Below are 13,908 nucleotides of genomic sequence, written 5' to 3' on the forward strand. Positions count from 1 at the left end.
GCCCATCTTGGGTGTGTGTGTATATATATATATATATTTATTTATTTATTTATTTATTTTTCAGTGGTTTACTGTTGACTTATTTTTAAATATATTAGTGTTATTACATGCAACTGTTTCCTGTATTTAACAGCCTTTCCTTTTATTTACCTTCATGTGTCTAGCTTCCACCTACCACAAGTTTTTGGTTGGTAGGCAGGCAGGTGCTTTATTCTCTGTGAAATTGAATGCAATGGTTTTAAACACTGGCCAGAAAATGTTTGATTGTCATTTCAACACATGGAAATAGTTACATTGATGCCTAAATTGCCATTTTCTGCAAAGAGCTGTACAATGCTGGTGTCAAAGACTAGGCAATCACTATTCATAATGGCTGTTGCAATTCCCTCATGAATAGATTGAGGAGTGGCTTCCCAAGTCAATTGCCGCCTATGACCATTTAGCTCAAGTCGATAAGCAAAATTTTCAGCTTGCTTGCATGTTCCTATCAGCTGTACAATTGCAAAGAACTGCTGGTGACCATCATATTTTTCCTGTTTCTCCAAAACTAACATAAAGTGAAAGCCAAAACAGGACTGCATCATCACCCAGTCGACAGCACCAGGAAGATTAATGTCTGTAGCAAGGAAAACTATGTCCTCTCCCTGCAGGGTTGTAATGGACTTATGCTGATACATCAGATGCCGCATGACAGCATCCAGAGAGCCTTGCCATTTACAGGAAGCACCAGGGCATGGACAGGAGTAAGGCCTAAACTCACAGAGCTCTTCGTGGTCTGCTTTTTCTGTGTGTGGCAGAGTTATTTCACATCCAGACGAGGCATATTTACAAGGGAAAAGTACTGAATTGGCCACTTTCTCCATAGCCAAGTTGCGAATGGATCCCAATGGGCCCCGGCAAGTTGGACAACATGTGAGCTTTGGGTGACAGTTGCTACAAACAATATGGCCGCTCTGGCACTGAAGAATGGGTGGCAACACATAGTCAAAGCAGACTGGACACTCAAAGAGACTCGCCAAGTCATTGTTGGAGGCAGTAGTGCCTGTCAGGGCAGGCACCCTCTGGGACGGCGCACACTTTGAGGTTCCAGTAGGTAATGCTGTTGCAGTCTTACAGCTCATTTTTCTCTGGCAGTCCAGTGGTAAAGACTCCGAGCTTCTACTACAAGGATCTCGAGCCAGTCCCTGGTCAGGAAACTAAGACTGAACTAAGATTCCACATGGAAGTGTCAGAAGCAACTTCTGTTTCTGGAATTCTCAAACTTGATTTTCTTGGCTAGGTTGGTACCTGCTCTCCTGTAGAAAAGTTGAAACTACTTCTTCCTTCTCCCCCTTCCCTTTTATACAAAAATCTCTAATTTTCTTGAAGAGATCTCTAGTCTTTCCTATTCTGTTGTTTTCCTCTATTTCTTTGCACTGATCACTGAGGAAGGCTTTCTTATATCTCCTTGCTATTCTTTGGAACTCTGCATTCAAATGGGTATATCTTTCCTTTTCTCCTTTGCTTTTCACTTCTCTTCTCTTCCTCAGACAGCCATTTTGCTTTTTTGCATTTCTTTTTCTTGGGGATGGTCTTAAAACCTGTCTCCTGTACAATGTCACGAAGCTCCATCCATAGTTCATCAGGCACTCTGTCTGTCAGATCTAGTCCCTTAAATCTATTTCTCACTTCCACTGTACAGTCATAAGGGATTTGATTTAGGTCATACCTGAATGGTCTAGTGGTTTTCCCCACTTTCTTCAATTTAAGTCTGAATTTGGCAATAAGGACTTCATGATCTGAGCCACAGTCAGCTCCCGGTCTTGTTTTTGCTGACTGTATAGAGCTTCTCCATCTTTGGCGGCAAGAATATAATCAATCTGATTTCGGTGTTGACCATCTAGTGATGTCCATCTCTTGTGTTGTTGGGAGAGGGTGTTTGCTATGACCAGTGCATTCTCTTGGCAGAACTCTGTTAGCCTTTGCCCTGCTTCATTTCGTGCACCAAGGCCAAATTTACCTGTTACCCCAGGTGTTTCTTGACTTCCTACTTTTGCATTCCAGTCCCCTATAACGAAAAGGACAGTTTTTTGGGGGTGTTAGTTCTAGAAGGTCTTGTAGGTCTTCATAGAACTGTTCAGCTTCAGCTTCTTCAGCATTACTGGTCAGGGCATAGTCTTGGATTACTGTGATATTGAATGGTTTGCCTTAGAAACAGAGATCATGCTGCCGTTTTTTTGAGATTGCTTCCAAGTACTGCATTTCGGACTCTTTCGTTGACCATGATGGCTACTTCATTTCTTCTAAGGGATTCTTGCCCACAGTAGTAAATATAATGGTCATCTGAGTTAAATTCACCCATTCCAGTCCATTTTAATTCACTGATTCCTAGAATGTCGATGTTCACTCTTGCCATCTCCTGTTTGACCACTTCCAATTTGCCTTGATTCATTGACCTAACATTCCAGGTTCCTATGCAATATTGCTCTTTACAGCATTGAACCTTGCTTCTATTACCAGTCACATCCACAAGTGGGTATTGCTGTTGCTTGGATCTTCAAGTCTTCATGAAGATCCAAAGCTCTTTTTGGAGGACATGAGGACGTGAATCACTCTAGGGCCCACCTTGCTGCCTGGGGCCATGCTCAGTGACCCATTCATGGGCATAGAAACAAAACCCACTGGACCATTGTCACCTTGTCAAAATATAGGCTTTGGCCTATTCAGCACTTGTCCTCTGCTAAAAGCTGCTAAGGAACCCTGATACCACATTTGATTATTGAATGGAGTTCTATATAGAGATTCAGGCAGTGAGTGTAGGAGGCTGGAGCAACTGGTGCAGTCAAATCAGCTCAAAAACTTCCTTCAGTGCTTTGGCCCAGCAGCAATCATAGTGTCCACAGGGTTTCCCCACCCTTCTTCCTATCTGAGCCTCAAAACATCTGGATGAGGTCAGAAGGACAGATGTTGGAAAAGCCATTTATTACAGCAATAGTATAAGCAAGTCTGAGAGTTTTGAGGACTTGGTGAAAATGTAGTGTTTTGCACAAAACAAACAAACAAAAATGAGTGTGTTAGCAAGAATCGGTAATTGAGTATTCGTTTGTGAGTACTGAGTCTATAAATGAGTATAGCACAGAGCTGGGCATGTGGAAAGGCTTACCTACATTGGGGTGTCTAGAATTCCATAAAAGGAAAAAGCACAAGAGAGTCTAACTGAACACTGGATGCTCTCATCCAATTAAGGGCAGTAAGTCTTTAGAGACAGGAAGTCCTAAGTCAGTTGCTGGACACCAGAAAGCCTTCCTCAAGGAGGCAGGTTTTGGGCTGTTCAGAGAGGCAGAGGAAAGAAGGGAAGCAGATAAGCAAGAGCTGAGAAGCTGGGAAAAGCCTGCAGAAGGGAGGAGCTCAAACAGGGTGATGAGCCAGGGTGCTGCTTTGGAAAGAGTTTTGGGTAAAGAGGTTCTGGAGACTACACCCAGTTGCCCAAATGAAAACAGAAGGCATCTGGAGCAGCTAAGTGTGGCAGCAGAGGGGCAAAATGAGGGAATGGAGCCAAAGTGTCCAGCTGGGAGCCACGAATGGGAATCCAAACTTAAATGGTTAGAGTCTGGGCTAGGATGAAGCCACAGAAACCCAGGAAGATGAACAATGCAAGGGAGAGTGTGCTGGTCTCTGGAGCACAAAGACTTTCCTTTCCGTATGGAGCAAATTGATTTGGGGTCTTTATATTTCTCTGGCATGAAAAATTTCTATTTCTTCAGCATGCCTCCTTCATGCAGAAGCACGTGGCTGCCTGGCTTTAAGACAATCAGCAAAATCACTTGCAAAAGAGAGAAATCAAGAGGCGATTCTTCATGTTGTGAAATGTTTCTTTACCAAAGGACATACAGAGAGCTCCTTGACTTAGATTCCCTGAAGTGCCTTTTTGAATGTAGGATGAACCAATTCAGAAATTCTATCGAAACTGTTTCTTTAAATAGCTTTAAAAAGTAAAAAAAAAAAAGGGGGGGGGGAGAGCCAAATGTTTCCAGTTGTCTTTTCTTGTGATACATGGGAACTGTATAAAACTTATACTTGCTGAAATTAATACTAAGCTATGGTAATTTACTGAGATGAAATATATGAGGAATTAACCAGTAATAGTAATAGTAGTCAACGTGTATTGAAGGCTTGCTAAGTATGACATATTACTAAACAATTTAAAGTCATTATCCTGTTTTATCTTCACAACAGTCTTTTGAGGTATTCTCCACATTTCAGAGATGAGGGAAATGAAACTTTAAGAGGAGTTAGCTAAATTGCATGCTATCGAAAGAAAGAAAGAGAGGGAGGGAGGGAAGGAGGAAGGAAGGAAGAGGGAAAGAAAAGCAAAGGAAAGGAAAAAAGGGAAGGAATGTAACTCCCTTAGGTTACGTGCAGGGTAGCACCCTGTGTCCTGAGAGGCTTTGGAGCGTACGGTGACAAAACCCCTAGGCAGTCCCCCTGCTCAGCCTTTGCCCAGGTTTCTAAAAGCAGAGACATTACTTTGCCAACCAAGGTCTGTCTAGTCAAGGCTATGGTTTTTCCAGTGGTCATGTATGGATGTGAGACTTGGACTGTGAAGAAAGCTGATCGCTAAAGAATTGATGCTTTTGAACTGTGGTGTTGGAGAAGACTCTTGAGAGTCCCTTGGACTGGAGATCCAACCAGTCCATTCTAAAGGAGATCAATCCTGGGGGTTCATTGGAAGGACTGATGCTAAAGCTGAAACTCCAATACTTTGGCCACCTCATGCGACGAGTTGACTCACTGGAAAAGAGTCTGATGCTAGGAGGCATTGGGGGCGGGAGGAGAAGGGGACGACAGAGAATGAGATGGCTGGATGGCATCACTGACTCGATGGACATGAGTCTGAGTGAACTCCAGGAGTTGGTGATGGACAGGGAGGCCTGGCGTGCTGTGATTCATGGGGTCGCAGAGTCGGACACGACTGAGCGACTGAACTGAACTAAACTATTAATACTTAATGTAACAGGTCTTGTGAAACTTCTCTGATGGAAAGACACCTCTGTCAGCCTGCAGAGATTGATCAAGGCCCTAGTTCAGCAGTGAAACAATTTTGTTGACGTTTCAGTGTGAAAGGTACAGAAGCAAGGTCTGCAAAGGGGGCTTGGGATTCAGTTCCCTGGGTTGTCCTGAGATTTTCTTCCTCAGATTTGAGCACTTCCCTCGGTTGAGAAAACCCAGGGCTGTGAAGCAGTTCTTCACTCCTGCTGTGGACACTGGGTGAGGAGTGGTGAGAGTTGACCCCTCCGAGCATCACGTTGGCTGGAGCTCTGAAGCACTGCTTCTACCTGCCTCGCGTGCCTGAGAGGCCAAGCCTGGATCAGCCCCAGAAACCCCCAGAGGGCAGGAGTCGTGCACTTGATCAAGGCTGCTGACAGTGACTGGATTCATTCCAGGTTCAGCTCCTCAGCGGGGTAGGTGAAGGTGCCATACATTCATGTTCAAGGGAAGAAGAGAATCTTGTTTTTACAAACTTTAAAGGAATATAAAAATGACTTTGTGGTGTTTGAATTACCTTTGCTGGATAAATAGAGCCCTGTGGCCTGAGGGCTTAGGGAGCATTGTGGGGAGATCACGTATTTCCTTATGCGTGTTTCTATATAGATATGTTTCCTTATATTCATGTGCCTGAGAGCTTGTCACTGGTTCTCACTGAAACTGGTTGTTCCCTGTGGGTGACTTCTGTCTGTCCATCTAGGTGGTAAGTCCTTAGTTTAATATCTGAGCCTATGTACTCTGAGGGGTCCTAAGCAGTTGTGTTTGGGGGTCCCAGGCTGAAACTAAGACTGATATTTTTGAAACTTTCTTGGATGGAAGATAGGGGTCTTGTTTGCTGTTGGTTAGTCGCTAACTTGCATCTGACTCTTTTTGCGACCCCTTGGACTGTAGCCCACCACATTTCTCTGTCCGTGGGATTTCCCAGGCAAGAATATTGGTGTGGGTTGCCATTTCCTTCTCTAGGGGTCTGGAAGCCCTATTTAATTGCTGCTAGCAGTCTGTAGCTTACAAGAGATGAAATCTTTGATTTTTATTGTTGACAAACTATTCTTGTTTTAGTGGTGACAGCAGCTCCTATATATTGAGATCTTCCCATGTGATTCTACTAAACCCTTTACATACATAAACTCATTTAAGCTTCACCATCTCCCTAAAAGTGAAGATCACTTTTAGGATCACTTATCCCCCATTTTGCAGATAAGGAAAGTGACAGAGAGCTGAAGGGATTTGACTAAAGTAAGGTTCCTAGTAAGTGGAGAGGTGGGATTTGAACCTGTAATCTTTTTTTTTTTTTGAAGATCTAATTGGCTTTATTTTTAATTGAAGAGTAATAGTTTTACAATATTGTGCTGGTTTCTGCCATACATTAATATGAATCAGCCATGTGTATACATACGTCCCCTCCCTCATGAAACTCCCTTCCACCTCCCATCCCATCCCACCCCTCTAAGTTGTCACAGAGCACCAGACTTGGGTTCCCTGTGTTGTATAGCAAATTCCCACTGAATATCTATTTTACATATAATAATATATATGTTTCAATGCTAGTGTCTCAATTCATCTCACCCTCTCCTTCCCCCACTGTGTCCAAAAGTCTGTTCTTTATGTCTTCATCTCCTTTGCTGCCTTGCAAATAGGATCCTCAGTACTGTCTTTCTAGATTCCATATACACGTGCTAATATATATTTGTTTTTCTCTTTCTGACTTACCTCACTCTGTATAATAGGCTCTAAGTTCATCTACCTCATTACAACTGACTCAAATGTGTTCTTTTTTATGGCTGAGTAATATTCCATTGTGTATATGTAGCACAATTTGTTTATCCATTCATCTGTCGATGGATATCTAAATTGTTTTCATGTCCTAGCTATCGTAAATAGTGCTGCAATGAACATTGTGGTATGTATGTCCTTTTCAATTATGGTTTCCTTGGGGTATTTGCCTAGTAGTGAGATTGTTGAATCATATGGTACTTTTATTCCTAGTTTTTTTTAAAGGAATCTCCATACTTGAACCCACAATCTTAATGACCACGCAAATCTTCCCTGGGAAAATTGCTCAGAATTCTTCTCCCTGCAAATTTCAAGCAGGTACTCTTTAAGGGAATTAATATGTGGTTCAAGAAGCAAAAGTGGCTTTGGGAGGAGAAAGATACATAAAGTTGTCTATAAGCGAGGCTGGGAACCATTTGTGCAAACTAGTCTTCTATGGGAGCAATTGTATCTTGACTGAGGAGAGAACAAGGAAGCTGATGGGACCATCTGGAGCTGGACAGCCAGTCCCTGAACTGGGCTTGAGCCTCGAGAGGGAGAAGGCCAAGGCCAAGGCCAGAGGCTGATAGGCCTGGGAAACTGACACCATGGCACTGCTTCTAGGCCTGGGTGTCCTAGAATTGTATAGAGGAGATGCCCAGCTCTTTGTACTGGGTAATATTCCCACATACACCTCTGTTATGACTTGTGTCTTTTTTGCATATTTTCTAACTGGTATTGCTGGTATATAAGAAAGTTTTTATTTCTTCATGTTAACTACCCTGCTGAACTCTCATTAACTTTTGATGTAAAATTATAATTCACTCACATCTCAGGTTTTCTAGATATGCAAGGATATCATTACAAAAATAGAGAGAGAGAAAGAAAAATGTTAGTTGCTCAGTCGTGTCCAACTCTTTGAGACCCCATGGATTGTAACCTGCCAGGCTCCTCTGTCCATGGGATTTCTCCAGGCAAGAATACCAGAGTGGGTTGCCATTTCCTTTTCCAGGGGATCTTCCTGACCCCAGGATTGAACCCAGGTCTCCTGCATTGCAGGCAAATTCTTTACCATTTGTGCCACCAAAAGATATGTGTGTGTGTGTATATATATATATATATATATATATAAGTATGTATGTGTATATAAATATATACACACAATATGTATATATATATACATCTACATACTGGGACTTCCCTGGTGCTCAGGTGGTTAAGATTCCATGTTTCCACTACAGTCAACATTTGTTGGTGGAAGGAAGACAGGAATGCCATGCAGCCCCCCTGGGAGAGGTGGTCTTGGATAGAGCCTCTTTTTGCCATCCTGCCACAGGGCATGAACCACCCCTCCTCTCACATCAACTTCCTTTCCATCATCCATCACTTTGGGTGGCACCACCACAACCACTCAGTGACAAGCAAACCAGGTTACAGCACTTTTCACATCAACAAATTGGCATATTGTAGAAACCAGTGTTTGTCATTACCAGGTATCCTGATTTTTGTTTTGAATACTATGATCATCATTCCCTTGGGTGAATCCCTAGTGTCCAGGTGTTTGCCTTTCCACACTGTAAAGTGAGAATCTTATTACTGGTTTCTAGTCACTCAGAGCATTGTGGGGAGAGTCAAAGCCAGTCTGGAAGCTGGATGGCTAAACATCCCTGGGCTTGTGGAGTTCTCACCAAGCCTGTCACTGCTGTTGACATTGAGAATACTGGTGTGGGAACAAGTGCTATCTTTGTCACAGGCTCAACTCCAGGGGCCTCTCCTTCCCTAAGCTGGCAGCTGAGGCTAAGTACTCGAGATCCCTGGGCCAGCTGTTGTGAAGTAAACGCCAGGCAGTAGGTAAGGCAAGATTCAGAACTGGGCAGACCGCCAGGCTTGAGTGGGAGCCCTGATTCAGGAGTGGAGGGGGGGCACAAAAGTTGGCAAACAAGTGTTTTCCAAGGGAGGAAGACTAAAAAAAATACAATCTTGTTTCTAAGGTAGACAGAGCACCAATGGGCTGTGGGGGAGCAGCCTAAAAATTCCTTCTTTGACTCACTTATCAGTTGAAGAAGATTCTAGTACTAGAAGGTCACTGTGAGCGATGTTTCCCAAGGAGGCTTCCCTGGGAGCACAGAGAGATAGCCACACCCTTTGAAGTTCGCTGGGAGCTTACAAAGGGCAGCGTTGTTTCCACCGGGGAAGAATGATAGCCCCACATAATGGTGTCCTTATTCTCTAAATCTCAGACCTTGTGCGATGAGGGGCCAGTGAGCCTTCAGGCTCAGGAGAAGGGGGGGTGGTGGGCAAGACACTTGGCACAACGCACATGCTCACAGCTTGCTTGCTGGCCAACATGGAAGGTCTTTGCTAAGAAGATAGTGTGGTCAAAGTCTGGGGTCTGTTTCAACTCGCTTTCTAGGAGGATTGCTAAACCATACCCAGGTATTGTTTTAATTTGATGATGGCTGATAAATGTTTCCAAATGGACGTATCTATCATACTTCATAGATTTCAGTGAAATATGTCTTGCGCTTAGAGGCTGTAGAGATAAAAGACCGATGAGAAAAAGATTGTTTTAAATCAGAATGTAAAGGGTGGTATTTCTGAGTGGTGGGATTCCTATAGCACAAAAAGGAAAGTGAGTAGGCTGGCAGGAGCTGCCTAAGGTGGTTGATTCTCCAGTTATTAGTAAGTGGAGTCCTCATATTGGGCTCTAACATAGCCTTAATCAACTTGGGAATGCCTATGGTACTGCATCATCCATGCTTATGTTAGGGACCACTTCCAAAATTCTGACTCATTTCCCAGACCAGTGGAACCATGTAAGCATATGAGTTTCATGTCTGGTGTCATCTCTGGGAATTTCTGTCAGCCTTGGTGCCTGGGAATAATTCCATTAGACCCAGTAGAAGCTGGGTGATGCAATGGCAAGAGTTCAGGCGGAGACCTAAGCTCCAGTCCTAGCTCTGTGCCAATTAACTGTCATTCCAAGTGGGTCTTTTAACAAATCTGTGTCTTGGTTTCTTTAGTGCTTAAAAAGAGTCTTTAAAGATGACTGAGTCCCTTCCAGGTTTAAAATTAAGAATGTCTGTTTCTTAGCTTTGGGTTCAATAAAGAATTGTTGTAGATATGCCAGTCATCTGATGTTATAAATTCTTTTAGGTCCGAAAGGGATCTTAAAGGTCATCTAGTTCAACCCCTTTATATTATGGATATATCAATAGAAACCAAGACTCAGAGAGAAGGGAGTTGCTCAATTAGTGCAGACTGAAGGTTTAGAGATCAGGTTTCATGATTCCCAGTCCAGTGCATTTTCCACTGCCTTTATTTTTAAATCAAAGTAATACATGAGAATGATTTTGAAAAATCAAGTAATATAGAAACATTTGTAATTTAAAAAAAAATAAAGAGTTTTCTGCCCTACCCCTAGTGTCACTCCTCAGAAGCAACCATTTTTAAGAGATTCTGTTTTCAATTCATCTGGTGGTTATTTCAATATTTCTAAATATGTCTCTACTCCTACTTCTTAATTTATCCGTTTGAAGCCTTATCTATTGACACCTTGCTGTAAAAACTATGGATTTAGCTCACTTAGCATTACTCTCAACCTCCTTTCTTTCTCCACCTCCCCATGTTTGATAATATTATCTTTATGAGGTTTTTAAATTCACCTTTTAAAATAGGAAATGGCAATCCACTCCAGTACTATTGTCTGGAAAATCCCATGGACAGAGGAGCTTGGTAGGCTATAGTCTATGGGGTCGCAAAGAGTCGGACACGACTGAGCGACTTCACTCACTTTAAAATAGTATTCAGTAAAATTTCCTATTTGGGTTATACAGTTCTGTGAGTTTAGACAAATACAAAAAATCATATAACTACCATCACAATCAATATATATCACCCCCAGAACTTTCTTATGCTGCCCTTTGCAATCAACCCCATCCTTCACTCCCAACCCCTGGTAACCACTAATCTGTTTTATGTTCCTATACTTTTGCCTTTTCCAGAATGTCATAGAAATGGAACCAGCAAATACATGATCTTTTTGTACTGCTTCTTTCACTCATTTTAATTATTTTGAGATTTATGTCTCAGTAGTTCATTGTTTTAATTGCTGAGTAGTCTTCCATCACTTGAATGTACCAGTGTACTCATTCATCAGTTGAAAGACATTTGCATTGTTTCCAGTTGTATAGTATTATTTTTAGTGAATTCCATTGGTTACCTTTTAACTTGAAATCATATACTAAAACCTCTATTTCTATATCTCTCTATCCACTATATATTAAGTGGGTCTTCATTTTCAGAATAGTAAATGCTTTTGACTAGATTTTAAAACATGATACTTTCATTCATTTCATCTGTTTTAAATGGATTACATTTGAGGGTATAATTTTTCATGTGGGTGAGAGGGCTTGTTTAAATGCTATCCAGCAGCCCCATTCAGGGCTACTACTATTCTCAGTGGCTCCTGTAGCACAGGGGCCTTCTCTAGCTCTGGACATGCTTGTTGCTGGGAACATATACATGTACTTTCTGTTCTGACCGTTGCTAACTCAGGCAGTAATTTTGGGGGAAAAGACCTTTCTTCCTGTGGATTTCAGCTTTTGTCTGTCATGCTTTTGCTGTTCCAGCTGCCTTCACCAGTGAGCACAAAGCCACATTTCAAAGGAGACTGACAAATTATCCCCAGCTGCCAGAAGGAGGTTAGCTTTCTGTGTGTTCTGTGTCACCCTTCTCTGATAACTGACAGATTAAATTTCTAAAGGGAATTGACAATAGCAGAAATTGTCCTTTCACTCAAATAGGTTTTTTGCTTTTTGAAAAGTTGTGGATTTGTCATATTCCTCTCCATTCTGACCTTACTTCGCATCAGAAAATACAGTGTAAATGATTACAATTGAACCCCTGCTGTTTGCAAGGTTCACATTAGTGCTTTTCTTTTTTTTTAAAAGCATCTATGAGATTGCGATTCTGTTTGAAAATTTGCTACCACAGTGTCTTTCCTCAAAAAGTATCTGTTTGAAGGCTGAGTGATATCAACCCTGGCCATAGAGATTGATATGTGATTACACTTACTTGTATTTTTAACCATCTTTGTATGTGTGTTATCTGCCTAGCACTTGCACTGCATAATAGGGGGTGAGTCTCATACCTAACCCGGTATGCTACACATAGTAGATGCTCAGTAAATGCCTTTTGAACGGAAATGATCCAAAATATTGTCATGCACACATATGGTGAAGTATTCTGTATCAATGCAGTGAGTCAGGCATTCTCAAACACTACTGGGCATGGAAATTGGTACAAATTTCTCACAGGGTCATTTGCCAAAATGTGCCAAAGCCTTAATGGTATTCTTGTCCTTTCACCCAGTAACCCTCTTTCTAAGGACTTACCCTAAAAAAAACCCAGAAATGCAGAAAAGATATAAATACTAAGAAACTCATTGTAGTATCATTTAAAATAGAGAAAAAGAGAAGTTAACTTCAGTGTCTATGTTATAAAATCTTACATAGTAACATTTATACTCTAAATGCTATGTAGTTATTTAAAATCATGTTTAAGAGAGTCTATAACAACATGAGAAAATTCTCACAACCTAAATTAAGTGGAGAAAGGGAGGATACAGATGAACATACAGTATGATCTCCTGCGTGTGTGTGTGCACACATGCAAAAAGAAAGAAGACAGAAACGAAATAAAATATTACCAACGATTCTAATAGTAGAATTATGAATTATTTTCATATTCTAGTATTTATAACTTCCAAATTCTCTACAATGAGCTTGTATTACTTTACAACCTGAAAAATATTTTTTTAATTGGAAAGAAAGAAATACTATCCTAGTCACAAAATGTGAAACGATTTCTCAAACCAGAGTCCACTCTTTAGATGCCATGTGGAAAGTCATGGAAGTGTTGTTTTCAGAAAAACAAAATCATGCCTACAAGTCTTTTCAAGTTTTATTAAGAGCCTCAGTTTGATATTGAAAGGCAAAACTGTTCATCCTTTTCTCTAGGCCTAGTTAGGTTTCATCCTTCTCTCTCCCCATCCCCACCCATTTTAAAACTGTCCAGATCTGTGGAACAAATGTTGAGCAAACTGGAAATAAATAAAATCCAATAGCTTTAAGATATCACAAAGCCCTCCCTTCCTGTGTACTAATGGCTACCTGCCCATTGTACTCCCCAGAGTGGAGGGCTGGAGTCAGCCAGAATGGAGGCTGTTCTGATTCAAGCATGAAAACTGCAAATGCTCAAAATGTAGGAAGTCTGAGAAGATTGAGACACAACATGTACAGCCGTCCCTCCTTCACATTCTGACCTTTACATAATATAAACTGGTGGGCTCTGCTGGGAAAAAAAGCTACTAAGTGAAAACTCAGTCGTAGAAGGCAGATACAGTAAGTACTCTTCACATTTCAAAGAAATCTCAGAATCCTAGAACTTTAGGAAAATATTCCAACAAGTACAGAGTTCTTTCCAAATCCCAGATACTGTGCTGGTTGCTGATCAAATGTTATCTCATTAAAAACCACCTGGCAATGCACTCCACTTTACAGATAAGGAAATCAAAGCCCAGGGAGGCATTGTAAATTGCCTTGGATTACATAATTTTTGGCTGCAAAGCTGGAGCTAGGGCCTACATCTTCTGGAGACTCTCAGGTGAAAAGATGAGTTTTTCTAATATCATCTTGTCCCTCAGTTCCAGATAGACCAGATACTGTGCAGTTGTGCTTGGATCTTTTGCTAACAACTTAAGCTAATCAGGTCCAAGATCAAACATATAGTCTTCTGCTTGGCTCCCAGTGACCCAGGATCTGAACCAAAGTCTGGCTTTTTACTCTCTTTCATGCCCATCCCCGACATAAACAGTCTGTTAACAAGTCCTGTCCATTTTTCCTTCAAAAAAAATACCTTCAAAAAGGCACAGTCTTCCAGTTACAAAATAAGTCATGAGGATGTGATGTACAGCATGGACACTATAATTAATAAAGCCATATTATTATATCTGCAAGTTGCTAAAAAGTAGATCTTAAAAATTCTCATCACAAGAAAGAAACATTTGTAACTATGTATGGTGACAGATGTTAACTAGACTTATTGTGGTGATCACTTAGCAATACATAC

The 13,908-nt window shown here is 41.4% G+C and overlaps 1 protein-coding gene across 1 annotated transcript; it reads right to left on the reverse strand.

Moving 5' to 3' along the window:
- Positions 1–272: 272 nt before the first annotated feature.
- Positions 273–8,154, reverse strand: LOC129534994 (E3 ubiquitin-protein ligase SIAH1-like). The gene is made up of 2 exons (XM_055393540.2): positions 8,138–8,154; positions 273–1,125 (listed from the first exon to the last, which is right to left on the reverse strand). The coding sequence occupies exons 1-2, from the start codon at positions 8,152–8,154 to the stop codon at positions 273–275; spliced, it is 870 nt and encodes a 289-aa protein (XP_055249515.2).
- Between the last annotated feature and the right edge of the window lie 5,754 nt (positions 8,155–13,908).

Source organism: Moschus berezovskii, chromosome X, assembly GCF_049115385.1.
Source record: "Moschus berezovskii isolate FMDL1 chromosome X, NW_MosBer_1.0, whole genome shotgun sequence".
In the NCBI taxonomy this organism is placed as follows: domain Eukaryota; kingdom Metazoa; phylum Chordata; class Mammalia; order Artiodactyla; family Moschidae; genus Moschus; species Moschus berezovskii.